Source organism: Bos indicus x Bos taurus, chromosome 28 (genome assembly GCF_003369695.1).
Source record: "Bos indicus x Bos taurus breed Angus x Brahman F1 hybrid chromosome 28, Bos_hybrid_MaternalHap_v2.0, whole genome shotgun sequence".
NCBI lineage: Eukaryota > Metazoa > Chordata > Mammalia > Artiodactyla > Bovidae > Bos > Bos indicus x Bos taurus.
In genome coordinates this window covers 26,828,238-26,855,636 of record NC_040103.1, presented here as the reverse complement: position 1 = coordinate 26,855,636, position 27,399 = coordinate 26,828,238, and the positions used below count along the sequence as shown (strand labels likewise).

The 27,399-nt window shown below is 46.2% G+C and overlaps 1 protein-coding gene across 2 annotated transcripts in view; it reads right to left on the bottom strand.

Moving 5' to 3' along the window:
* The window catches only part of ADAMTS14 (ADAM metallopeptidase with thrombospondin type 1 motif 14), a 95,279-nt gene that overhangs the window by 37,429 nt on the left and 30,451 nt on the right, over positions 1-27,399 (bottom strand). For both annotated transcript variants that reach the window (XM_027530632.1, XM_027530633.1), the window contains exon 4: positions 25,660-25,850. In XM_027530632.1, the coding sequence (XP_027386433.1) occupies positions 25,660-25,850 (191 nt within the window). The remainder of the gene's footprint in view (positions 1-25,659; positions 25,851-27,399) is intronic.

Sequence of the window (27,399 nt, the reverse complement as noted above, 5' to 3'; positions counted from 1 at the left end):
CTCCCAAAGACATTCTATGAAGCAACCACCACTATGATACCAAAACCACAAAAGACACCACCAAAAAATAAAATTATGGGCCGGTGTCATTGATGAATATAAATGCAAAAATTCTCAACAAAATATTAATGGGATGAATCCAGCAACATATAAAAAATCATATACTACAACCAAGCAGGATTCATCACCCCAAGTTCACAAGGATGGTTCCATATATACATATTAATCAATGTGATACACCACTTAAACAATAGACAAAAACCACATGATCATCTCAATAAATACAGAAAAAGCACTAGACAAACCACTCATGATAAACATCCTTACCAAAGTGGGTACAGAGGGAATCTCTCTCTACATAGAAAAAACTATTTATGATGAACCCACAGTGAAACGCTGATAGCCTTGCTACTAAAATTTGGAACAAGATAAGGATGCCCACTCTCACCTCTTCCACTCAACATAGTATTGGAAGTCCTATCCACAGTTATAAGACAAGAAAAATAAACAAAAGATATCCAAATTGGAAGGCAAAAGGTAAAACTGTCATTATATGCAGATGACATGATTCTATATACTCTAAAGACTCCACACAAAAGCTATTAAAACTGATAACTGAATCCAGTAAGGTAGCAAGATACAAGATTAACATACAGAAACTGGCTGCGTTTCTTTACATTAATAATTAAATATCAGAAAGGGAATGTAAAAAAAACCCAAATAACGTTCAAAATCACCCCCCCAAAAATAAAATACTTAGGAATAAATCTGACCAAGGAGGTGAAATAATTATATGCCGAGAACTCTAAATCATTAACAAAGGAGACTGAAGATGATTCAAAGAAATGGAAAGAAGCAAAATGCTCTTGGATTGGAATAATTAATATTGTTAAAATGGCCACACTACCCAATGCAAACTACAGATTCCATGCCATCCTTATTAAACTGCCTATGATGTTTTTCACAGAACTAGAACAAACAATCCAAATTAAACTTACATGGAACCATAAAAGACCTGGAATTGCCAAAGTAATCCTAAAGATAAAGAGCAAAACAGGAGATAAAACCCTCCCAGACATCAGACAACACTATAGATCTACAGTAATCAAAACAGCATGGTATTGGCACAAAAAAGACATACAGATCAGTGGAACAGAATCAAGATCCCAGAAACAAACCCACATACCTACTGTCAATTAATCTTGAACAAAGGAGGGTCCTAATCAAGCTTACAAGCTTTTGCACAGCAAAGTATATTATTAACAAAAAAAAGAAAAGACAACCTACAGAATAGGAGAAAATATTTGTAAACAATGAGACTGACAAAGGCTTAATTTTCAAAATAAACAAACAACTCATACAACAACAAAAAAACATTATCAAAAAAAAATGGGCAGAAGACCTAACCAGACATTTCTCCAAAGAAGAAATACAAATAATACATACATGAAAAGATCTCAACACTGCTAATTATTACAGAAGTGCAAATCAAAACTACAACGAGGTACCACCTCACAACAGTCGGAATGCCCATCAATGAAAAGTCTGCAAATAACAAATGGTGGAGAGGATGTGGGGAAAAGGGAGCCCTCCTACACTGTTGGTTGGAATGCAAGTTGGTACAGCCACTATGAAAACAGTATGGAGGTTCTTCAGAAAACTAAAAATAGAAAGACCACATGATACAGCGATCATTTCACTCCTGGGCATATATCTGGACAAAACTATAATCCCAAAAGATACATGCACCGCACTATGTTCATAGCAACACTAATCGCAACAGCCAAGACATGGAAACAATCTAAATGTCCATCAACAGATGAATGGATAAAGAAGATGTGGTACACACACACACACACACACAGGAATGCTACTCAGCCACTGAAAATGAAATAATGCCATGTGCAGCAACATGGATGGATCTGGAGATTATCACTTTAAATTAAGTCAGACAAAGATAAATACCATATGATATCACTTACATGTGGCGTCTAAAATATAACACAAATGAACTCATCTATGAAACAGAAACAGACTCAGACTTAGAGAACAGATTTGTGGTTGCCAAGGGGGAGGGGGTTGGGGGAGGGACGGAGTAGGAGGTTGGTGTTAGTAGATATACGCTATTATATATGGAATGATGGACAAGATCCTATGGTACAGCACAGAGAACTATATTCAATATCCTATGATAAATCATAATAGAAAAGAATATTTTAAAAAAGAATGTATATATATATGTGTGTGTGTGTGTGTAACTGAACCACTTTGCCATACAGCAGAAATATAACACTGTAAATCAACTATTCTTCAATTAAAAAAAGAAGCTCCCAAGTTAGAAAAAATAAGAAAAAAATACCTAAGTCTCCCATTAGTATCAACCAGATATATACTTAGTACCATTAACACAGCTTCCTGCCACACACGTGTATGCATGTGTCATTTTACAAAATTAGAATAATACTGAATATACTTCTTGCAAATTTCCTTATTTCATGAAACATCATTCTGTGGATTTAAAGCATCACCTCTAATGCCTACATGTGATGAGCATGTAACTACTCCCCTAGGAGAAGTGGCTTATCCAGGAGGAGAAATGATATGTTCACTGAGTCAGTGTCAGTACCCAGCAGTGCAGCTACCAGGAGTCAGAGTCCTGGGTTTCATCCCCAGCACTGCCCCTTAGCAGCTGGGTGGCTTGGGGCATGTCAGGTGACTCCTTCAGTTCAGTTCAGTCGCTCAGTCGTGTCCAACTCTTTGCAACCCCATGAATTGCAGCACGCCAGGCCTCCCTGTCCATCACCATCTCCCGGAGTTCACTCAAACTCATGTCCACTGAGTCGGTGATGCCATCAGACATCTCATCCTCTGTCTTCCCCTTCTCCTCCTGCCCCCAATCCCTCCCAGCAGCAGGGTCTTTTCCGATGAGTCAACTCTTCGCATGAGGTGGCCAAAGTACTGGAGTTTCAGCTTTAACATCAGTCCTTCCAGTGAACATCCAGGACTGATTTCCTTTAGGATGGACTGGTTGGACCTCCTTGCAGTCCAAGGAACTATAAAGAGTCTTCTCCAACACCACAGTTCAAAAGCATCAATTCTTCGGCGCTCAGCTTTCTTCACAGTCCAACTCTCATATCCATACATGACCACTGGAAAAACCATAGCCTTGACTAGACGGACCTTTGTTGGCAAAGTAAGAATCTCTGTTCCTGTAGAATGGGGACCATAATATTAGGCTGTCATGGGGCTGGCATGTGGATGCTCATGCCAACTCAATATCTGGGGATGATGAGTGAGCACCACAGGCAGGGAGGCCCATGGGTATGGTCAGTGATGGAGCAGAAGTGGAACCCAGCCTCTGAGTCTTGCCAGCACAGCTTCCTGGGGGTGAGGATGGAGATTTGTGCATGACCCTGTTCTCACCACTTTACCCCGCCATGCCCTTCAGCTCATGAGCAAAGGAACCAGCCTACAATCCACAAAGGGATTGCTGTCCAGCAGATGGAGGAGGAACGGCATGACCAACCCCTCACATGCGAGTTCCTTGGGGATGGGAAGGTGGGGACGGGGACCAGAGATCTGTTCCTGTGCTGATGCACCCCTCCTTGTCCTCCTCACAAGGACAGAGCCTGTGAGCACAGAGCTGCAACAGCAGAAGCCCGGGCACCATGGAGCCCCAGCCCACTCTCCCAACCATAAGAGGTGCCAGCATCAGGCTTCGCCCCTGCCTGGCACCCATGTCTGGACCCAAATAGGACCAGAGACCAGTGCCTGCTGCGGGACAGCAGGCCCCCCAATCCCCAGCACACATAACAGTGGACAATGCGATGGGCGGGGGGACCTCCCTCCACCCTCCTCCCCTCTCTGGCAGAAGCAGAGACATCATGGGAGCCAAGTGCTCAAATGCATAAACGGATGACATCCTTCTCCACTGCTTGCCCATGACTCATCCTAGGAGACCATGAACATGTATTCTACCTCACAGGATTTCAACCTGAGGACTCTGACGACTCACTGAAATGATATGCAAGCAGCAATAGGATGACACAAAGAACCCCAGCATCTCAGCCCCTGCAACACCCTACAGGGCCTTCCCACCACACAAGGGCATGGCTGGTGTCTCAGACCCCACTGATGTGCGCTGTAAGAGTGCAACCACGGATGGGGTGATAAGCAATGCACGCTCCACACAGCCATCTCTGGGCACCTTGTATACACATGTAAATCCACCAGTGACCCCAGGACAGGGAGAGCGCAACTAAGATCCCACAAGCTTCGTGGTAACATGGCCAAAGGAAAAAAAAACTAGAGTACCCAGGCCACTGCCTTCCTGCCCCCCTCTCTCTCCAAAGTGGACCAGTCAGAGTGCTGCCAGAATCCTTCCACGTGACTCATTTGTGTCCCTCATTCAACATGCCAACCTCGCCAATCAAAGGCTGCAGTGAGCCCTGCTCTAACACTGCATCTCCAGGCTGGCACGCTGGGAGAGAGGGGGCTGCTGTTCTCTGTGCAGGATGGAGAATCAGAGCCAAGTGTTTGATACAGGTGGGAGGTTGAATGGCACTTCCTGACACAAAGTCCCAGTCCCAGGTCACTGTCCTAAATGCAAATGCAGAGCAAGTAGGAAGGGACATGCCATCTGGAGAGACCCCTCGGTGCTCTGGAATAATCTGGACACTAAAGGGACAGACAGGTGTACCAAGCCCTTGGTGCAGATCCCTCATGCTCCACCCCAGGGGTCAGGAGAGAGGAAGACAGTGAGTGTGGGAAGAAGATCCTTGACTGAGAAGGTCATCAACTCTTCACAGGAGATGGGCAGAGGCTTGATGTAGGGGTAGGGAAGTCAGGAACTACATGAAGCCACCATGACAGCCCCGAAGTTATTGGCAATCAAGGTAACTGAGGCCCCCTCCACATGACGGGGAGCTTCTTCCTAGCCCGTCAAGGCACTCTTGGCCCTTAGAAAGTTCCCCATGCCATGAGACCCATTCAGTCTTCCTGTGCACCTCCCCCACTGGCCTCAAGTCTCCCTCTTGAGCGCATCGGCTCCACTCCTGGGGACAGACAGTGACCACAGTCTCTCAGGAATTTGCCTCCAAGCTCACATCAGTCAAAGAGAATGTCTTACAGGCAGCAAGAGAGAAAGAAGACAAGCCACAAACTAAGGAAGGACCACTGTGTTGGGAGTAGGTTTTCAACAGTAACAAGGGAGACCCTGAAGTAACACCATCAAAGCACCAAGAAACCATCAACCTAGGATCCTGGACCCAGCAAACCATCTTCTAAGAACCATGATGAAATGAAGACATTAGCAAGTACAAGAAAACAGATAGGCACATGGACCCCACTAAAGGATCCATAGGAAAGGAAGATGGAAAATGAACTCTGTCTCCGAAGACAGCCTAAGTACAAGACTGGATGAAGAGTTTTGAGGCTGTGATAGGCGCATGGTTCAGCAATGAGAGACAGTCTGATCTTTTCTTAGATTAAATAAGGATAATGAAAAGAAAGCAGCTAAATTTTCTCTCTTATTCCCCCCTCCGAAAGTAGGGTTGGCCTTGCCATTTTAGGTCCCCCAGTCCGACTGTCTCTGGGGCTCTGGCTCATGTATACACATCCCTCTTGGCCCTTGAGTGGGACCTCAGTGACTTTGATTCAGCTGTAGCTATGCTGACACTCTGCACAGGACAAGGAGGTGGCTGGACATGACTGCCATGCTCAGCAGAACTGCAGAGGCTGCCAGGCACATGGGTTCCACCCACAGCCCTGACCTGGTGCTGGAGCCCCAGAGAGAGGGTGAGGCTGCCTGAGTGGCCCAGGACCCCAGCCTTCTGGCACACACACAGGGCTGCTCCCCAACAGGCTCTGGCCTGGCTGTGCACTCAAGGCCTGGCTCTGTCAGCCTCTGCCCCTCACGACTACTTCTCAAATGCCAGAGGTGAGGCCAACAAGCCAGCTCAGGGGAGATCAGGAATTGCTTCCCGTGGTTGTACACACAAGCATGATTGCTCCAAGACACACCCATGGAGCAGAAAAGAACACTGTGTCTGGTCTCCCTGCTCCCCGCACCTCGGCCAAATTCAAGGTCATCTGCTAAGACCCCCTCAGTTTAGAGTTCTACATAACATACTGGTCTGGGATGGCTACTGGTTGTGTACGAGAAAAACAAGGAAAGGTCAAGACTCTTTCTAATCAAGGGGAGACAAAACCACAGAACTCTGGTCACTCAACACATACAATGCATCAGGCACCATGCTGAGGGCACTCTTCCAGAGGCAGGAATTATTCTTGTTTCACACATGAGAAATCCAAGGCTCTGAGAGGTTAAGTAAGTAACTTGCCCAAGGTCACCCAGCTAGAAAGTGGGAGGGCCGGGATCAAATCTTTGTGGCTATTAGCCACTATACACAGTGGCTATCCAGAACCAGTTTCAGTGGCAGGCTGGCTGGGGTGGTGGTAAAGATAAAGGGAGGGTTTTCTATGTCCAGTGAACAGTCACACAATCCAGTGAACAGTCAGGGTTTGTTGTAAAAACCCTTTCTCTGCTCTCCTGTAACCCTGCATGGCCAGGCCTCCCAAGGGCCTTGTGGTCAAGCCCAGGGAGTAGGAAGAAGGGAAGGAGGGTCTACTGGGTGGGAGCTCTGCCCGAAGGCAGGCTCAGACTCAGGGTGCCTGCAGCAGAAATGCCCAAGTTTCAGCCCACGGTTGGATGGGGAGAGCTAAGCCCTGGGGAGCCCATGTGAGTAGGCCTTCTCTTCTGCATCAAGCTGGCAGCTGGCAGCCTTTCCTTCTGGACCAAGCTAAGATGGGCTTCTCCTCCTTCCTTCCAGCAGAGATGGTTCCTGGCAAACCCCAAGGGGGCCAACCTCACTCCGAGGGACCATTGCTTCTGAGGGGTTACAGAGCACAGTGTCTACCTACTGCTTGGCTGCTAGGTCCAGCAGGGCTCCACAGGGAGGGGCAATGTGGAAAAAGCCCATCCCTGGGATCTCAGGACTGCCCTGTGCTCAAACAGAAGAGGGCACACACTGCCACCCAAGGGCTGACACAGCCCACAGTTCCCAGCATCATCTCCACAAACCCTCCCAGCAACCTGCCTGGAAAGAAGTCATAATCCTTCTTTCCTTTTAAATCAATATACTTCAAATTTTAGAATAGCTTCAAATTTTCAGAAAAGCAGCATGGAGAGTGCGGAGCTAACTGTGATTAATATCTGCCATGACTATGATACATTTGTCACCATGCACGAACCAATACTGACATACTCTGTGTGTGTGTGATAGTCGTTCAGTCGTGTCCAACTCTCTGTGACCCCATGGACTGTAGCCCACCAGGCTCCTCTGTCCATGGGATTTTCCAGGCAAGAATACTGGAGTGGGTTGCCATTCCCTTCTCCAGTGGATCTTCCTAACCCAGGGATCGAACCCAGGTCTCCTACATTGCAGGCAGATTCTTTACTGCCTGAGCTACCAGGGAATTACTTACTAACATCCGTATTTTTTCCAATTTTCCTAATATATGGGTGTTGTCCCTTTTTTGGGCTCCAGGATCCCATCCAGGTCAGCACATTGCATTTAGTCATTTTATCTCCTTCTCGGATGGCAAGGAGATCAAACAAGTCAATCCTAAAGGAAACCAACCCTGAATATTCATTGGAAGGACTGATGCTGAAGCTGAAGCTCCAATACTTTGGCCACCAGATGGGAAGAGTCAACTCATTGGAAAAGACCCTGATGCTGGGAAAGATTGAAGGCAGGAGGAGAAGAGGATGACAGAGGACAAGATGGTTGGATGGCATCACCAACTCAACAGACATGAGTTTGAGCAAACTCTGGGAGATGGTGACGGACAGGGAAACCTGGTGTGCTGCAGTCCATGGGGTGGCAGAGTTGGACACAATTTGGCCACTGAACAACAACAATTAACATCTCCTTTGGCTGCTCCAGGCTGTTTCTCCTTTCTGATGTCCCTCAGACTTTCCTGATTTTTGATGGCCTAAATGGTTTCTAGGAATATTGGTTAACTATTTTGCAGCCACTCCTTCAATTTGGGTATGTCTGATGTTCTCTTCATGGTTAGACTGAGGATATGGATTCAGGGAAGAAGACCACAGAGGTGAGCACCCTCATCACATTATGTCACAAGTACAGGCTGTGGGACTTGCCTGGTGGTCCAGGGGTTGAGACTCTGTGCTTCCACTGCGGGGGGCATGGGTTCGGTCTTGGTGGGGGAACTAAGATACCACATGCCACGTGGCATGGCAAAAAAAGAATGCGTACTACAAACACGACATCACTGTTGATGTGGACCTTGACCATCTGCAGAGAAGCTGCTTGCCAGCTCTGCAGAGTCACTACCTGCCCTGCCACTCAGTCCGGCTTCCGTACTCTGCTCTTCAGAAGGAAATCACTATGCACCGTCCACACCTGAGGAGCAGGGAGTTAAAACCCAACTCCTCGAGGGCAGAGGATCTACGTCAGTGATTTGAAATTCCTCTGCAGATATTTGTTTCTTCTTCTCCATTTATTTATGTATTCAATCATTCATTTATCAGTATGGACTTGTGGATATTTATTTTATACTCTGGGTTATAATTCAACACCTCATTGCTTATTTTATTGCTGGAACTGTCCCAGCTTTAGCCATCAGGAGCTCTTTCACTTGGCTCCTGTCCTTTTAACACATGCCCATCATTTTTGGCTTGGGGGTCTTGAGGGGTACTTCCTTACTTTCTGGTATTACAAGATGCTCATCTTGGGTAATCTCTGCCCTAATTCTAGAGTCAGCCATTCCTCCAAGGAGCTCCAAGGAAAAAGGTACGCTATCCATGTTCTCATGGCCAGAAAAGCAAGCCCAAAGTGAGGGAGGCACTTATCTATGGGCAGCAACCGTAGACAACACACAACTGTAGCAACCACAGTTGAAATTCAAGGCCAGCCCCCGCTCATGTGACTACCCAGGCCCCCCAGTGCCTCTGAACCCGAAGCAAGCAGCATTGCTTAAAGGCAGAGGAATAGCGACAGTAACACTTCTGGCTCTTTCTCAATCCTGGGCCCTGGGGCCAGCTCTACTATCCCTCAAGCTCTAACCTTTCTAGCAAAAGGGCATGTGGTAACCGCAGATGAGGCGCTTCAATGCATGCTGCATCTCATGAGGCTAGGATGCTTGTCCTCCCTGTTTACGGCTGTAGAAGGCCAAACGGCAGTTCTGGTGTATTGCTACTGCCTGTTCTAGCAAGAGTCTCTTGTTATTCCTGGTGGTTTCATAGGATACTGCAATCCATCAACATTTCAGATAATGAACTGTTCAGGGACTATCTGAGGAAGGTATGTGAACCATAGTTGTCTGAAAACTTGCATTGCCACCTTCTGGTAGGATCAAGAAAACACCATGTGGATTCATCCCTGGGCTTTCTATTTTGTTCCATTGATCTGTATTTCTGTCTTTGTGCCAGTACCATACTGTCTTGATGACTGTGGCTTTGTAGTAGAGCCTGAAGTCAGGCAGGTTGATTCCTCCAGTTCCATTCTTCTTTTTCAAGATTGCTTTGGCTTTTCAAGGTTTTTTGTATATCCATACAAATTGTGAGATTATTTGTTCTAGTTCTATGAAAAATACTGTTAGTAGCTTGATAGGGATTGCATTGAATCTATAGATTGTTTTGGGTAATATATTCATTTTCACTATATTGAATCTTCCAATCCATGAGCATGGTATATTTCTCCATCTATTTGTGTCATCTCTTATTTCTTTTATCAGTATTTTATAGTTTTCTATATATAGGTCTTTTGTTTCTTTCAATTCAGTTCAATCGCTCAGTAATGTCCGACCCTTTGCGACCCCATGAATCACAGCACGCCAGGCCTCCCTGTCCATCACCATCTCCAGGAATTCACTCAAACTCATGTCCATCGAGTCGGTGATGCCATCCAGCCATCTCATCCTCTGTCATCCCCTTCTCCTCCTGCCCCCAATCCCTCACAGCATCAGAGTCTTTTCCAATGAGTCAACTCTTCGCATGAGGTGGCCAAAGTACTGGAGTTTCAGCTTTAGCATCAGTCCTTCCAAAGAACACCCAGGACTCATCTCCTTTAGAATGGACTGGTTGGATCTCCTTGCAGTCCAAGGGACTTTCAAGAGTCTTCTCCAACACCACAGTTCAAAAGCATCAATTCTTCGGCGCTCAGCTTTCTTCACAGTCCAACTCTCACATCCATACATGACCATTGGAAAAACCATAGCCTTGACTAAACGGACCTTTGTTGGCAAAGTAATGTCTCTGCTTTTCAATATGCTATCTAGGTTGGTCATAACTTTTCTTCCAAGGAGTAAGCGTCTTTTATGCACTCACCATCTGCAGTGATTTTGTAGCCCAAAAAGATAAAGTCTTACACTTCCCACTGTTTCCCCATCTATTTATTCCTAAGTATTTTATTCTTTTCATTGCAATGGTGAATGGAATTGTTTCCTTAATTTCTCTGTTTTCTCATTGTTAGTGTATAGGAATGCAAAGGATTTCTGTGTGTTAATTTTATATACTGCAACTTTACTATATTCATTGATCAGCTCTAGTAATTTTCTGGTGGTGTCTTTAGGGTTTTCTATGTAGAGGATCATGTAATCTGCAGTGAGAGTTTTACTTCTTTTCAATCTGGATTCCTTTTATTTCTTTTTCTTCTGTAATTGCTGTGGCCAAAACTTCCAAAACTATGCTGAATAGTAGTGGTGAGAGTGGGCACCCTTGTCTTGTTCCTGACTTTAGGGGAAATGCTTTCAATTTTTCACCACTGAGGATAATGTTTGCTGTGGGTTTATCATATATGGCTTTTATTATGTTGAGGTATGTTCCTTCTATGCCTGCTTTCTGGAGGGTATTTATCATAAATGGATGTTGAATTTTGTCAAAGGCTTTCTCTGCATCTATTGAGATAATCATGTGGTTTTTATCTTTCAATTTGTTAATGTGGTGTATCACATTGATTGATTTGCAAATATTAAAGAATCCTTGCATCCCTGGGATAAAGCCCACTTGGTCATGATGTATGATCTTTTTAATGTGTTGTTGGATTCTGTTTTCTAGAATTTTGTTGAGGATTTTTACATCTATGTTCATCAGTGATATTGCCCTAGAGTTTTCTCTTTTTGTAGCATCTTTGTCTGGTTTTGGTATTAGGGTGATGGTGGCCTCATAGAATGAGTTTGGCAGTTTACCTTCCTCTGCAATTTTCTGGAAGTTTGAGTAGGACAGGTGTTAGCTCTTCTCTAAGTTTTTGGTAGAATTCACCTGTGAAGCCAGATAAATCCATGCACCTATAGACACCTTATCTTTGACAAAGGAGGCAAGAAAATACAATGGAGAAAAAACAATCTCTTTAACAAGTGGTGCTGGGAAAACTGGTCAACCACTTGTAAAAGAATGAAACTAGAACACTTTCTAACACCATACACAAAAATAAACTCAAAATGGATTAAAGATCTAAATGTAAAACCAGAAACTATAAAACTCCTAGAGGAAAACATAGGTAAAACACTCTCTGATATAAATCTCTGCAGGATCCTCTATGACTCACCTCCCAGAGTAATGGAAATAAAAGCAAAAACAAACAAATGGGAACTAACTAAACTTAAAAGCTTTTACACAATGAAGGAAACTATAGGCAAGGTGAAAAGACAGCCTTCAGAATGGGAGAAAATAACAGCAAATGAAGTAACTGGCAAAGAATTAATCTCAAAAATATACAAGCAGCTCATGCAGCTCAATACCAGAAAAATAAACGACCCAATCAAAAACTGGGCCAAAGAACTAAACAGATTTCTCCAAAGAAGACATACAGATGGCTAACAAACACATGAAAAGATGCTCAACATCACTCATTATCAGAGAAATGCAAATCCAAACCACAATGAGGTACTATCTCACACCAGTCAGAATGGCTGCTATCCAAGTCTACAAGCAATAAATGCTGGAGAGGATGTGGAGAAAAGGGAACCCTCTTACATTGTTGGTGGGAATGCAAACTAGTACAGCCACTATGGAGAACAGTGCGGAGATTCCTTAAAAAACTGAAAATAGAACTGCCTTATGACCCAGAAATCCCACTGCTGGGCATACACACCAAAGAAACCAGAATTGAAAGAGACACATGTACCCCAATGTTCATTGCAGCACTGTTTATAATAGCCAGGACATGGAAGCAACCTAGATGTCCATCAGCAGAAAAATGGATAAGAAAGCTGTGGTACATATACACAATGGAATAATACTCAGCTATTAAAAGGAATGCATTTGAATCAGTTCTAATGAGGCAGATGAAACTGGAGCCTATTATACAGAGTGAAGTAAGTCAAAAAGAAAAACACCAATACAGTATATTAACGCATATACATGGAATTTAGAAAGATGGTAATGATGACATTATATGCGAGACAGCAAAAGAGATACAGAGATAAAGAACAGACTTTTGGACTCTGTGGGAGAAGGTGAGGGTGGGATGATTTGAGAGAATAGCATTGAAACATGTATATTACCATATGTGAAATAGATTGCTAGTCCAGGTTCGATGCATGAGACAGGGCACTCACGGCTGGTGCACTGAGTCGACCCTGAGGGATGGGATGGGTTTGGGGAGGGAGGGGGAAGGGGGGTTCAGGATGGGGGACACATGTACACCCATGGCTGATTCGCGTCGATGTATGGCAAAAGCCACTACAATATTGTAAAGTAATTAGCTTCCAATTAAAATAAATAATTTAAATTAAAAAGAAAACACCATGTGGAAGCTTGAAGAACGGGTGTTGGTGCCTTGGATGACATTGCAGAGGAAGAGTGGAGTGCTTCTCCCTCATCAGTCATGCTCCTGATGGTACAGGGGACGATACTGTGCTGAAAAGCACAGATTTTGATGACCCTACACTGAAAGTGACTTGGACAAGTAATACTCTAAATGTGAGGAAGTTATGGGAATACTTTACTTCCCCATACTGTCACATCTATGTACATACAAGAGTAATGTATGATCAAGGGGACTTCCCTGGTGGTCCAGAGACTAAGACTCCATGATCCCAATACAGGGGGTCAGGTTCAATCTCCGGTCAGGGAAGTAGATCCCACATGCTGCAACTAAGAGCCCCCACACCTTGTGCTCCAAGATCCCACGTGCCCTATGAAGATAGACGATCCCAGTGCCACAATGAGGACACAGCACAGCCAGATACATACTCAAATTATTAAAACATGAGTGATATATGATCAAAATCTAAGCCTAAATAAGGCTAAAGGGCTCTTCCAATAAGGACAAATACAAATGCTGATAAGAAAGCATCGTGTCTGTGTGTTGTGTGTTAGTGCTCAGTCGTGTCTGGCTTTGCGACCCCGTGGACTGTAGCCCACCAGGCTCCTCTGTCCATGGAAATCTCCAGACAATAATATTGAAGTAGGTTTCCATGCCCTTCTCCAGGGGATCTTCCCAAGCCAGGGATCGAACCCAAGTCTTCCGCATTGCAGGCAGATTCTTTACTATCTGAGCCACCCAGGAAACCCAAGAAAGCATTATATCAGAATTTAATTAGTAGTATTTTTCCTCTTCCTCAAGTTCATAAAATAGCAGAGGATCTGACAATTCATGGGGTCTTTGATTTCATCAAATATGGTAATAGGCATGTGTTTACACAGATGTCTAAACTCATCTGTGTGCACGCATCCGTGTCACACACATAGACGTGGGCACATGTATATGCACGTGTGTAAACACTTGTACTATACACGTGCCTGCATGCATACACGTGTATATATGCCAGTGATACACTGCTGCCTGCAGCCTGAGGTCCCTGTTCGCCCCCAGCCCTCAGACACTGACTCACTCAGGCAGGAGCCAGAGCTGGGCCCTGCTGTGCCCTGGGCTAGGACTGAGACCTCACAGGGGAGTCACACTGACTCATACGCCATGTTGGCAGGCCCTGCCTTCAAGATCACCGGTGAGATCTCAGAGGTGGGAGGTGGGAGGAGGGTGCTCAATCTCCTGTTCCTTTCTCAGCTGCTCTATCCCCACCCCACAAGTTCATGCTCACAGGCTGGACTGGACTACAAGCCTGCGCTTTAAGCTACCTTCTAACCAGCATACCTCTTCAGGTGCAGCTGTCTCTGGGATTCCCAGCGCCTCCTGGACGCAGCCATTCAGGCCGCTTCATGCCTAAGCTGTTTGTGCAGACTGATTCCAGAGTGCCTAGAGCCTGGCCTCCCAGCCCAACAGAGTCCCTGTTACGAGTCTACAATACTCAGCATTTCTCTCCCATGACTTATCTCCAAAATGCAGGGGCCATTACGGCCCTGGTTGGCCTGCCTGTGAGTGAAGCTGGGTTGTGAGGGGTCCTGGAAAGACCAACACTCTGGGTGTGTGGAGGCCTGAGGACGGAAGGTGAGGCAGAAGTCAAGTGTTTGGAACAGCGCCTGGTACACAGCATGGGCTCAACCAACAGCATCTGCTATTTAGTTTAAAATGGCTACCTCCCACTTTGGGGGCTGAGAAGCTGCCTAGTAGATCACCCCAGAATCAGGATTTCAGAAGTCTGGCCTCCAGAGTGTCCCATACCTGCAAAGGAGAAGCTGGACATGAGAGCCCTTGGTGAGCTGTCAGGCTCTCTTCACACGGGAGCAGTCCTCTTCATTACCATGTCTCTCCTGCCAGGAATGCCTGCCAGAAGTTACAGCACTGGGCCTCTGGCAGGCGCTGTTCTCTACCCAGTAGACTTCTTGTGTGGGGCAACTGGAGATCATAATCCACGCCCCCCCCCCATTTTTTTGCCTGCACCACGTGGCTTATGGGATCTTAGCTCCCTGACCAGAGGTCAAACCCAGGTCCTCGGCAGTGAAAGCTTAAGTCCTAACCATTGGACCACCAGGGAACTCTGGATTTATACTGTAAGGCTGGCGGGGGGGGAGGTGGCGGTCACACGTGGTCATTAAGGTCACTCTGATGCTGACGATTCTCTCCTGTGGGGCATCCTGTGCCCTGGAGGGTGTTTGGCAGCATCCCCAAGCCCCTCCCATCAGATGCCAGGAATACCCCGACCTGCTCCAGCTGTGACACCCAAAACATTTCTCCAAACCCTCCCAAGTGTCCCCTGGGATGCAAAATTGCCTCCAGTCAAGAACCACTATCTTAAAGTGAATGAATTTTTGTTTTGCTGGGGAAGTGGTCTCTGAGTGCTGTCCAAGCACTGGGAAACTCCTTGGGGAGAGTCAAAAGAAGAGGAAGGACATAAAGCGAGGGAGGATGGGGATTTGCATCCTCCCAGTGAGCAGGGAGGTTGAGCTGCTCACATACCCCTGAAGGGAAGAGGTCTGGCAGAGAAACGCTCTGTCAGCAGGAAAGAGGTCTTTGTGCTATTCTGAACCAGCTTGTATGATGAATATCTAACACAGTTAGTGACAACAGAAAGCCATGCTCCTGGGTGAGGCACCTAGATCTAGGTCTGAGATCCAAACCTCCAAGATCTAGAAGGGGCACCAAGCTTCTCCAAGCAGGGCATCTGAGAGGCCTTGGTGCTCTGCATCTTTGTAGTAAGAGCCAAGTGGGGCAGGTTAGGATTGAGGTGGGCAGGGGGCCTATCACCCAGACAGGGGGATGCCAAGATGGGTCCGGCCACAGACTGGCTTGGGGAGGACTGTTGAAAGGGCCTCTCTGCCTTCTCACCTCCCTCTGCTCTGGCTCCGGGCCTGAGAAGTGTCTCTGAAACTCATATTCATATGATTCTTCATCCCAGAAAGGATTTGGTGCATCACCCCAGGCAATGAGAGGGTACCTGACTGCACCAGCCAGTCCGGCCACAGCCAGGAGTCAAGGTCAAGAATGTCTCACGGTGACACTCATGATCCTGACTCTGCCAGGAAGACCCATCTCAGGAAGTGGCTCCTTCTGCAAAGGGGCAGTGTGCTTCCCACCTCCAGAGCTGGGAGCCCAGCAACCCTCCCGCCTCAAGTCCTGCCTCAGCAGCAGTAGGACTAAAGAGCTAACTTTGGAATCAGACAGCGAAGAGTCTGAATCCCGGTTTTGCCATTTGTCACTTGGCTTCTAAGACTTGCAGAACGTCACTTGCGCAAGGCAGTGGTGAGGATGCAAGGAGCCTGCCCGTCAAGTCCTCTGCCCTGCGTCTGACATGTGGTAGGAACCGGAATGACACTGTGATATTTGAGATACTCACAATAGCTTGGAGTCCTGGAGTCCTGGTTCTTTCTGCTGCCCCATCACAGCCTCAGCTGGCCTCTGGCACCCATCTGCCCCTGTCATATATCCACCTGTATGCCACCATCAGGGACTATTCTTCATGCATTCTCTCCATCTGAGAGTCCATGCTACTGCCTGATGGACCATCCTGCCATAGCTACCCTCCCGAGAGTTCTCTGCAGGCATTTGCCACCTCCCCTTCACACTGCTGCCACCATTCTTGGCCTGTACACTCTTCATCTTACCAGACCTCTCCCTGCCAAGGCTGGCTCAGCACCAAATGCCTCCAGAAAGCCTTCCTGTTTCCAGAAGTCCACAGGGACACCATCTCCTTCTGTACTGCCCTCAAAGGTCCCCTAGAACAGGAGTCCATATGAAATAGTATGTACACACCAGACACTCACTAAATGCTGAAAACTGCCCCTTACATTTCAAGTGGTTCCCTTGGTCAAACAAATCCTAAGAAATAAAAACAGAGCTGGAAGAAATCAGGCTCCTTGCCTTCAGACTATACTACAAAGCTACAGTAATCAAAACAGTATGGTACTGGCACAAAAAGAGAAATATAGATCAATGGAACAGGCTAGATAACCCACGCATTTGTGGTCAATTAAGGAGGCAAGAGTACACAATGGAGAAAAGATAGTCTATCCAATAAGCAGTGCTAGGAAAACCAGACAGCTACATGTAAAAGAATAAAATTAGAACATTCCCTAACACCATACATATAAATTCAAAATGGATCAAAAACCTAAATGTAAGGCCAGACACTATAAACCTCTTAAGGGGAAAACACTTTTTGACATAAATCACATCAATATCTTTTTTGATCCACCTTCTACAGAAGTGAAAGTAAAAATAAACAAATGGGACCTAATTAAATTTAAAAGCTTTTGCACAACAAAGGAAAACATAAACAAAGTGAAAAGACAACACCCAGAATGGGAGAAAATGTTTGCAAACACAGCAACTGACAAGAGATTAATCTCCAAGATACACAAACAGCACATGCAGCTCTATGCGGGCAGCTCTAATGGGCAGAAGATCTAAATAGACGTCTTCCAGGAAAAGCAGAGACATCACTTTGTTGACAAAGATCCACATAGTCAAAGCTATGGTTTTTCCAGGAGTCATGTACGGATGTGACAGTTGGACCATAGGAAGGCTGAGCACTGAAGAATAGATGCTTCTGAATGGTGATGCTGGAGAAGACTCTTGAGAGTCCCTTGGATTCCAAGGAGATCAAACCAGTCAATCCTAAAGGAAATCAACTCTGAATATTCGTTGGAAGGACTGATGCTGAAGCTGAAGCTCCAATACTTGGGCCACCTGATGTGAAGAGCTGATTGGAAAAGATCCTGATGCTGGGAAAGACTGAAGACAGGAGGAGAAAGGGACAACAGAGGACAAGATGGTTGAATGGCATCACCGACTCAATAGACATGAGTCTGAGCAAACTCTGGGAGACGGTAGGATAGGGAAACCTGGCGTGCTGCAGTCCATGGGGTCGCAAAGAGTCAGACATGACCAAGTGACTAAACAACAGCAAGAAAGGAATTCCCTGGTGGTTCAGTAGTTAGGACTACATGCTTCCACTCAAGAGACATGGGTTCCCTCCCTGGTCGGAGAACTAAGATCCCACAAGCCCCGTGGTGTGGCCAAAATATATAAATAGATATTTTTCCAAAGAAGACATAAAGATCGCCAAAAAAGCACATGAAAAGATGTCACGCCATCACTAACTATCAGAGAAATACAAATCAAAACTACAAAGTGTTATCACCTCACACAGGTCAGAATGGCCATCATCAAAAAGTCTATAAACAATAAATGCTGGAGAGGGTAGGAATGTCATTTTATATAACCACTATGGAGAACAGTATGGAGGTTTTATCCATAAAAAACTAAAAACAGAACTATCATATGACCCAGCCATCCCACTCTTGGGTGTATATCCAGAGAAAACCATAATTCAAAAAGATACATGCAAAAAAAAAAAAAAAGATACATGCACCTCAATGTTCATTGCAGCTCTATCTACAATACTCCGGACATGGAAGCAACCTAGATGTCCATCAACAGAGGAATGGATAAAGATGTGGTAAATATAGACAATGGAATATTACTCGGTCACAAAAGAGAACTAAATACTGCTATTTGCAGCAACATGGATGGACCTAGGGATTATCATACTAGGTCAGACAGAAAAAGAAAATACAGAGAAAATATCACATGATATCACTCACATGTCAAATCAAATTAAAAATGATATACATGAACTTATTGGCACAATACGAACAGACTCACAGATTTTGAAAACAAGTTTATGGTTACCAAAGGGGAAACATCGGGTGCTAGGGAATGATAAATTAGGCACTTGGAATTAAACAAACATACTTTACTATATAATAAAATAGATAACCAACAAGGACCTACTGTATAGCACGTGGAACTCTACTCGATACTCTGTAATAATCTATATAGGAAAAGAACCTGAAAAAAAGTGAATATATTGGGAGCTTCCCAAGTGGCTCAGTGGTAAAGAATTCACCGGCTAATACAGGAGACAAGGGTTTGATCCTTGGGTCAGGAAGAACCTCCGGAGAAGGAAATGGCAATCCACTCCAGTACTCTTGCCTGAGAAGTCCCATGGATCAAGGAGCCTGGTAGACTACAATCCATGGGGTCACAAAAAGAGTCAGACACATGATCCCTTGCCCTGAGATTTAAGAAGCCTTAAGGAAACATCCTCTACACAGATGGGTAAACCGAGGCACAGAGAAAGCCAAGTCCATCCAGGGCACAGCAGCATGTGAGGGAAGGCTGAGGAGTCGTTGCCCAACATCTGAAGCTCTATGAATATTTATGGTACATCCTCAGGTTAACGCAAAAGAAAATTGAGAGGCAAGAAGCCCAAGAGCCGCAGTGACTGGGACCTGATCAGATCATTCTGAGTTCCACAAAGGGCTCTGCCCCTCCCATCCACCCTGGGAACCATATCTCTTCTCTCTGATCCCGCCAGGCCACCCCTGGCCCCGGAAACCAGGGTCAGAAATGGTCACAGGCAGGCAGGCGCCGTGAGGGAAGAGCAAAGGGACACCCTTTTTGCTGGCTTCATGAAATCCTGAAAGGAAGCGGGGCTTCAAGCATCCCAGCCAAATACAGGTTTCCACACAATGGATAGGATGAGCTGCTGGTCTCCTGGGAGGGAGAGGTTGTCTGGGCTCCTCCACTCATAGTCACAGGTGGGATTCTGGCTGGCTGGCTGCTGTCCCCCAGGAAAGTCAGAACCCAAACCTCGCTTTCCCCCTGTGGCAGCTGGAGGTCTGCAACACAGCAGCTCCTTAAGCGAGGTCCATCTCAGTGCCCTAAGCCTTTCCCCCAAGAGGAAGGAGCCCTTGTGGGAAGCTGCACCCCTCTGTTCCCACACCCACAAGGGCAAGGCAGCAGTGAGCAAGGAACCAGCCTCCAACAGCACTCCAGAACCCTCTGAGAAGACAGAACCGAGACCATGGAAACAGGCTTCACAGCAGGCCCCCCCTGCAGGGTCTTCAGTGCCCGTGTGTCTGGTGGGGGCCTTCCCAAGGGCACACAGTGGTGCAAAACCTACAACATGTTGAGTTTCCACCCCAAGCAGGGATCTCACGAACTGGCCATGGTCCCTCCAGGACACACGCACATCCAATCACTCACTTCCTGGGGTCACTCCCAGGGTCCCACTCCTGGCCTGGGTGGGGACCCACTCAGAACTCAGAGTTGGCATAAATATTATTTTAAGCTGAAGACACTTGAGATTCAACAGATGCAGAAATAAAGCATCTCAGAAATTCCCGGGAGGGAGATGGGAGGGAGTTTCAAAAGGGAGGGGATATATGTATACCTATGGCTAATTCATGATGAGGTTTGACAGAAAACAAAATTCTGTAAAGTAATTATCCTTCAATAAAAAAAAAATAAATTATATATATATTTAAAAAAGAAATTCCTTCCTTTGACAAAGCAGCAACTCCCGAGAAAATGAGCTACTATAAATCCTCTCCCCAGGGGAATTTCATGGCCATTAAAAAAAAAAAGAGACAGAAAGATCACTTGCACCTGAATAAACATGTATCATCACAAACTTTCTTATTTCCTACTTGTTCTCCTAAAGTCCACTTGTCTTTCCTAAAGAAACCTATCTGCCCTTCCCATGGAGCCTCTTCTCCCCTCTCTGTCCTTTATTAAGTTAAGCATCAGTTCGGTTCAGTCGCTCAGTCGTGTCTGACTCTTTGCAACCTCATGGACTGCAGCACATCAGGCTTCCCTGTCCAACACCAACTCCCGGAGCTTGCTCAAACTCATGTCCATTGAGTCAGTGGTGCCATCCAACCATCTCATCCTCTGTTGTCCCCTTCTCCTCCCACCTTGAATCTTTCCCAGCATTAGGGTCTTTTCAAATGAGTCAGTTCTTTGCCAAAGTCTCGGTGGCCAAAGTATTGGAGTTTCAGCTTCAGCATCGGTCCTTCCAATGAATATTCAGGACTGATTTCCTTTAGGATTGACTGGTTGGATCTCCTTCCAAATTGGGAAAGGAGTACCTCAAGGCTGTATATTGTCACCCTGCTTATTTAACTTATATACAGAGTACACCATGTGAAATGCCAGGCTAGATGAAGCACAAGCTGGAATCAAGATTGCCAGGAGAAATAATAACCTCGGATATGCAGGTGACACCACCCTTATGGCAGAAAGTGAAGAACTAAAGAGCCTCTTGATGAAAGTGAAGGAGAGTGAAAAAGTTAGCTTAAAACTCAACATTCAGAAAATGAAGATCATGGCATCCAGTCCCATCACTTCATGGCAAATAGGTGGGGAAATAATGGAAATAGTGACAAACTTTATTTTTGGGGGTTCTAAAATCACTGCAGATGGTGACTGCAGCCCTGAAATTAAAAGATGTTTGCTCCTTGGAAGAAAAGCTATGACAAGCCTAGACAGCATATTAAAAAGCAGAGACATTACCTTGCCGACAAAAGTCCATCTAGTCAAAGCTATGGTTTTTCCAGTAGTCATGTATGGATGTGAGAGTTGGAGTGCAAAGAAAGCTGAGTGCCGAAGAATTCATGCTTTTGAACTGTGGTGTTGGGGAAGGCTCTTGAGAGTTCCTTGGACTGCAAGGAGATCCAACCAGTCTATCCTAAAGGAAATCAGTCCTGAATATTCATTGGAAGGACTGATGCTGAAGCTGAAACTCCAATACTTTGGCCACCAACACTTTGGCAAAGAACTGACTCATTTGAAAAGATCCTGATGCTGGGAATGATTGAAGGTGGGAAGAGAAGGGGATGACAGAGGATGAGATGGGATGGCATAACTGAGTCAATGGGTATGGGTTTGAGCAAGCTCTAGGGGTTGGTGGTGGATAGGGAAGCCTGGTGTGCTGCAGTCCATGGGGTCGCAAAGAGTCAGACACGACTGAGTGACTAAACTGAACTGAAAATCTTTCACATGACACTTGTTTTTATTTTTGTATGAAAGTCATGATTTTGCTTTTTTTCTGAAAATTATCTTTTAGCAAACTCGGGGGCTGTGAATAGAGCCCATTCATACTCCTGGGGTCTTCACGATCCAGGACCGAGGGTCCTAACACTCAGGGCTTCCTAAAGGCTCCCCTGGCCCCTTCCCCACTCCCTCCCCCTCACTCCTGTTCTCCACCTGCTGGCTCCAGGGACCAACTTGGCTCTCTGACTAATGGGATTAGTATTCAGCTGTGTGGTCTTAGGTTGGACTAGCAATTTATAGAGTCTGGATGGGTGGTCAAGTGCTCCAGTGAGGTGGGTGTGTTCATATACATAGTTACCCTCCCTCTCTTTCTCAAATGGCAGCAAGTGGTAGCCTTTGCCCTGGGAGTTGCAAACCACAGGCTGTGTGTGTGTGTGTGTGTGTGTGTGTGTGTGTGTGTGTGTTATTCGCTCAGTCACGTCCAACTTTTTGCGGCCCTATGAACTGTAGCTGCCAGGCTCCTCAGTCTATGGGATTCTCCAGGTAAGAATACTGGAGGGGGTAGCCATTTCCTTCTCCAGGGAATCCAGGGATCGAATCCCAGTCCCCAGGAATAACAAATTAGTATTCAAACAAAGAAGTGGCAAGGGGCAGGCTTCCTGGTTCTCCTCCCCTCCCTGGGGCTCCTGTAATTGGAGCTGATCTCTCCCCTTGCCTTTTTCTTAACAGTGGCATTGCAGACAGAAGTACACTGTTTCCCCCTTTTCCCATGCTGGCTCCCTGCCTCTCCCATGGACACCATTCACTTCTACATTTACTGACTACCTATCAGGTGTTGGACTAAATACCCATGCTGTGTGCTCTTGGGGGTTCAAAAAAAGCCTAAGTCAAAGTTCCCATCCTCAAGGACTCCACCTGCAGAGACTTACACAAAGAACCACACAAACACACAAAGACAATACGGCTATGAGAATGCAGAACACACTGCCTGAGTACTCCCTAAGTGCCAGGTGTGTGCTCAAGACTTCATATACATTCAACCCAAGAGCAGACAATATTATGAAAAATGGAGGCTTTCAGGGATTAAATATTATTAAAACAGACATAGATTGGGGTGCCTGGTGAGCTCAGAACAATTTCTCCAGGGCCCATGCCTGTGTCCAGTCCCTCTTGTCCTTTGGGAAACTCTTGTCCTTCTCCAACATATAGTGATTGGTCCAAAGGGTGGTCATGTGACTCAAATTTTAGAGTCCTGCTCCAGGAACTTTTGCCTGGAAACTCAAGGAGTAACTTCTTTTGTCTCTGGTCAGGGAGCTATAGCAGTAAGAATCAGCTTCACTGAAAAGATCCTCAACATTGCTAATTATTAGAGAAAAGCAAATCAAAACTACAATGAGGTACCACCTCACACCAGTCAGAATGGCCATCATTAAAAAGTCAGCAAATGACAAATGCTGGGAAGGGTGTGGATGAAAGGAAACCCTCCTACATGCTGGTGGGAATGTAAGTTGGTGCGGCCACTGTGGAAAACAGTAGAGAGGTTCCTTAGAAAACTAAAAACAGAATTACCATATGATCCAGCAATCCCACTCCTGGGCATATATCTAGACAATACTATCGATATAATTTAAAAAGATACATATGCTTCTATGTTCATAGCAGCACTACTCACAAGAGCCCAGACATGGAGACAACCTCAGTATTCATCAACAGATGAAGGGATAAAGATGATGCGGTAAATATATACAATGGAATATTACTCAGCCATAGAAAAGAAAGAAAGAATGCCTTTGCAGCAACATGCAACTAGAAATTACCATACTGTCAGAAAGAAAAAGACAGATGTCATGATATCACTTATATGTAGAATGTAAAATATGATACCGATTCATATGTAGAATGTAAAATATGACACAAACGAAGCTATCTCTGAAACAGAAAGAGAATCACAGACATAGAGAACAGACGAGGGGTTGCCAAAGGGTAGAGAGTTGAAGGCGAGATGGAGTGGGAGGCTGGGGTTAGCAGATGCAAGCGTTCATATACAGAATGGACAAACAACGAGGCCTGCAGTATAGTACAGAGAACTATGTTCAATATCGTATGATAAACCATAATGGAAAAGAATATTTAAAAAATAATGTGTGTATATATATATATGTATGTATAACGGAATCACTTTGCCACACAATAGAAATTAATACAACATTGCAAATTAACCACAATTTTTAAAAATTGAAGGGAAAAAAAAGTCAGCTTCGTCATGCTCATAGCCAGAATCCGTCTTTTTGAGAAGTTGGTCAAGAGAATTAGAATGTGAAGAGGACCTGAAGAGTCCACGTAAGCCTCTAGTACCAGTTACACTTAAAACAGTTCCATCTTGTTCTCCCACAACCTGGCCCATATTTTTAGCCCTGTTTTCCTTAATCTAGTTCGAGTTTGTTTTCCATCATTTGCAAGTTACAGAGTCGGAAGAATACAGGTCCCTTGCCTGAGGTCACACAGCTAACAAGGGGCTGGCCGCATGCCCTCCCAGCAGCCACCTCGCCGCCCGTGTGGCTGGGTTACGGACACCGGACAGCACAGGCAGCATCGTGCTATTTTATTCTGTATAAATGCTGCCAGGGGGATTGGCATGACCATGGGGTTGGCACTCTTGCTCATCAACTGTTCCATTCCCAGAAACGTGCCACCACTCGCCTCACGAAAGTCACATTATCATCAATGTCCACGGTTGGCCCCTCTTGCACCTAGACTGGTCCCCCTCCTCCCAGAGCCACAGCCACGGGCACTTCCGACAAAGGCCTCTTGTCAGAAGAGAACCAGTGCAGAGCCCACCTCTGATGTTTTCCATCTCCCTTTCTTTCTGGTCTCCCTCATCTCTGCGCCTTTAGGTCAGAGCTGCCCATCTGTAGCCCAGAGGCCAAATGTGACATGTAGATAGGTTTTATTCAGCATTCACAGCGTTTTTATTTTAGCATTTTAAAAATTAGGAGTTTCACTTAGATATCACAATTTAAATTTTCCATATAAAAAGTTAAAAAAAAAACCTATATGCATTTCTGACTTAAAAAAAAAACAAACTGGCCTATCCATGACAGTACTGCTAAGTCACTTCAGTCGTGTCCGATTCTGTGTGACCCCATAGACGGCAGCCCACCAGGCTCCCCCGTCCCTGCGATTCTCCAGGCAAGAACACTGGAGTGGGCTGCCATTTCCTTCTCCAATGCATGAAAGTGAAAAGTGAAAGTGAAGTCGCTCAGTCGTGTCCGACTCTCAGCGACCCCATGGACTGCAGCCTACCAGGCTCCTCTGCCTATGGGATTTTCCAGGCAAGAGTACTGGAGTGGCGTGCCATTGCCTTCTCCGCATCCATGACAAGAGCCCTGCATCTCTGCATGAGCACCTCTGGCAACAACTGACCAGTAACCACTCACTGTGGACAGTGCATGGCCTCTCTGCTTCACCTGTCTCAAAATTTACCCAGAACCCTCATTTTCCCTGCCTGACTGATCTCGGTGAACACCCAGAGCCACACACTGGGGGGCTGGGATCTCTGCTAACATGACAGCCCAGTAGCCAGTCTCTCCAGCCTAGGATTGGGCATTTTCCCCAGATGATAAATCTCAGGAAACCCCTTCAACTCTAAGACAAGTGGGACCCCTGGCCTCACCTGACCCAGGCTCTGAATATGTCCAAGTGCGGAAACCACTGACCACAAGCTCCAGTTTGCCTGTAGGTACCTCAGCACAGTCACATGCTGCTGACACCGGGCCAAGGCCCAGGATGGACGCCAGGCCAGCTCAGGCCCATCTCAACCGTTCAGCTGGACGCGGGAGCAGGCAGTGACTTCCCTGAGCCCACCCGGAAAACCAGCGCCACCAAACCATCAGACGAGCGCCAGGGGCCCCCACCCCAGCCCCGGCAGCCAGCCCCAGGGCTCGGGCACACTCACGATATTCATGAGGGTGAGGACGTAGTTCTGCACATGCTCCTTGCCGTGGAAGCGCACCACCGAGTCGTCCACCGCCAGCAGCACCTCGATGCTGTAGCTGCCCGGCGTGGCGTGTCGCCGCTTCCGCTCTGCTTCTCCTAGCCGGTCCCCCACCAGGCCCAGCAGGTTGGGAAGGTCGCCCAGGCCAAAAGCTGGAACCGAGACAGGAAGAGACGGAGGTTCAAATCCACGTAAGGAACTGTCACCATGATGCCACCTGCTGATCGACCCCTGCCCCCATCATGTGCACCCCTTCCCCTGCCTCTGACAGCATGAGGGTTTGTGCCAGGCCAGGTGATGGGTGGGCGTGAGCCCTCTCTCTGACATGAGGATGTGGCAAATCTCTGAGGCAGTGAGGAGCGGAGAGGTGAGAATTGGCCCAGGCTCCAGTTCCCGCTCAGTTCCATCTCCCTGTCACGTCCCAGCCCAAGCCCCTCCACCTCTCTGGGCTCCCCTCCCCTCCTGTGACATGAGAAGGAATAATCCTTGATATCCTGCCAGATATGCTTGCTGTAAAAATCAAAGATGGCAGTGGGTAGAAACATCATCATACAGGAAAAAATGTTTTCTGGTATTACCATGGCCTGTGGAGGGCATTTTAGGGACCCTTGGAGGATGCCCCATGCCCCTCAAATCCCTCTCAATCATTGCCAGCAACTCCAAATTTCCCCATCATAGCTTTGACCTTTTAGCTAAGGTTATTTATTTAACCAGCATTTATTAACTTGTATGACGTAATCGAGGACCTTTTCTGTAAAGGATCAGATAGTTAACATTTTAGGGTTTGTGGTTCATCTGGTCCATCTCAGCTCTTCAATTTGACTACTGAAATATAAAAGCAGCTACAGACAATATATAAACAAATGAGTGTCTCTGGGTTTCAATAAAACTTTATTTACAAAAACAAGTGGTAGGCCTCATTTAGCTCATGGACCTTAGTTGGCTGACTCCTAATAGAATCCAATCCAATCCTTAAAGACAACTCTGTCAGATTATTGACTCTATTATACAAGTAAACAAGCTAAGGTTCAAAGTAGCATGTCCAGGTCTGTCTGAATCAAAAGGTCATGCTTTGAAACATACGGCTATTTAGAAAGGTAACATCTCAAGCAGTTATCAGTCATTTACACCATAGCCCGAATAAGGACTGGAGCAACACTTGTTGGGGCAGTGGAGTGAGGAGTACATGAGGACACCAGAGGAAGCAGGATGGGAGGCAAGGGTCTCTCAAGAAAGCTTCAAATGTCTTAATGACTCTCCTGCCATCCCACCCTGAAGCTCTGATTCTTGTGCACTGATTTTTAAGACTATTCATTTATCCACAGTTATTTCAAAACCCCTGTGCCTGCAAGATGGGGCTGAGGCTCTAAAGATGCCAGCACTACAGTCCCAGCACATATCCAGAGGTGTGGCTGCAGAAGGGGCCCCACACTACTACCACGGAGGACGGTGGTGGGTGAGGAAGGCAGGACCCTGTCCTCGAGCTCCCCCGCCTAGTGCAGGTGGCAGATAGGAAACTGGGCAGTAAATAGAGTACCGTCAAGGACCAGACAGTAGCCCTGACTAGGGCAGGCTTCCACACCGAGACCCAAACCGGGACGGCGGAGCTGGGAGAGGCTTCTGGAGGAGGGCACACCTGAGCCGGCCGGAGGGGGAGTGGGAGACCTGCTGGAGCACGGGGACCACAGGACCCACTGTGAC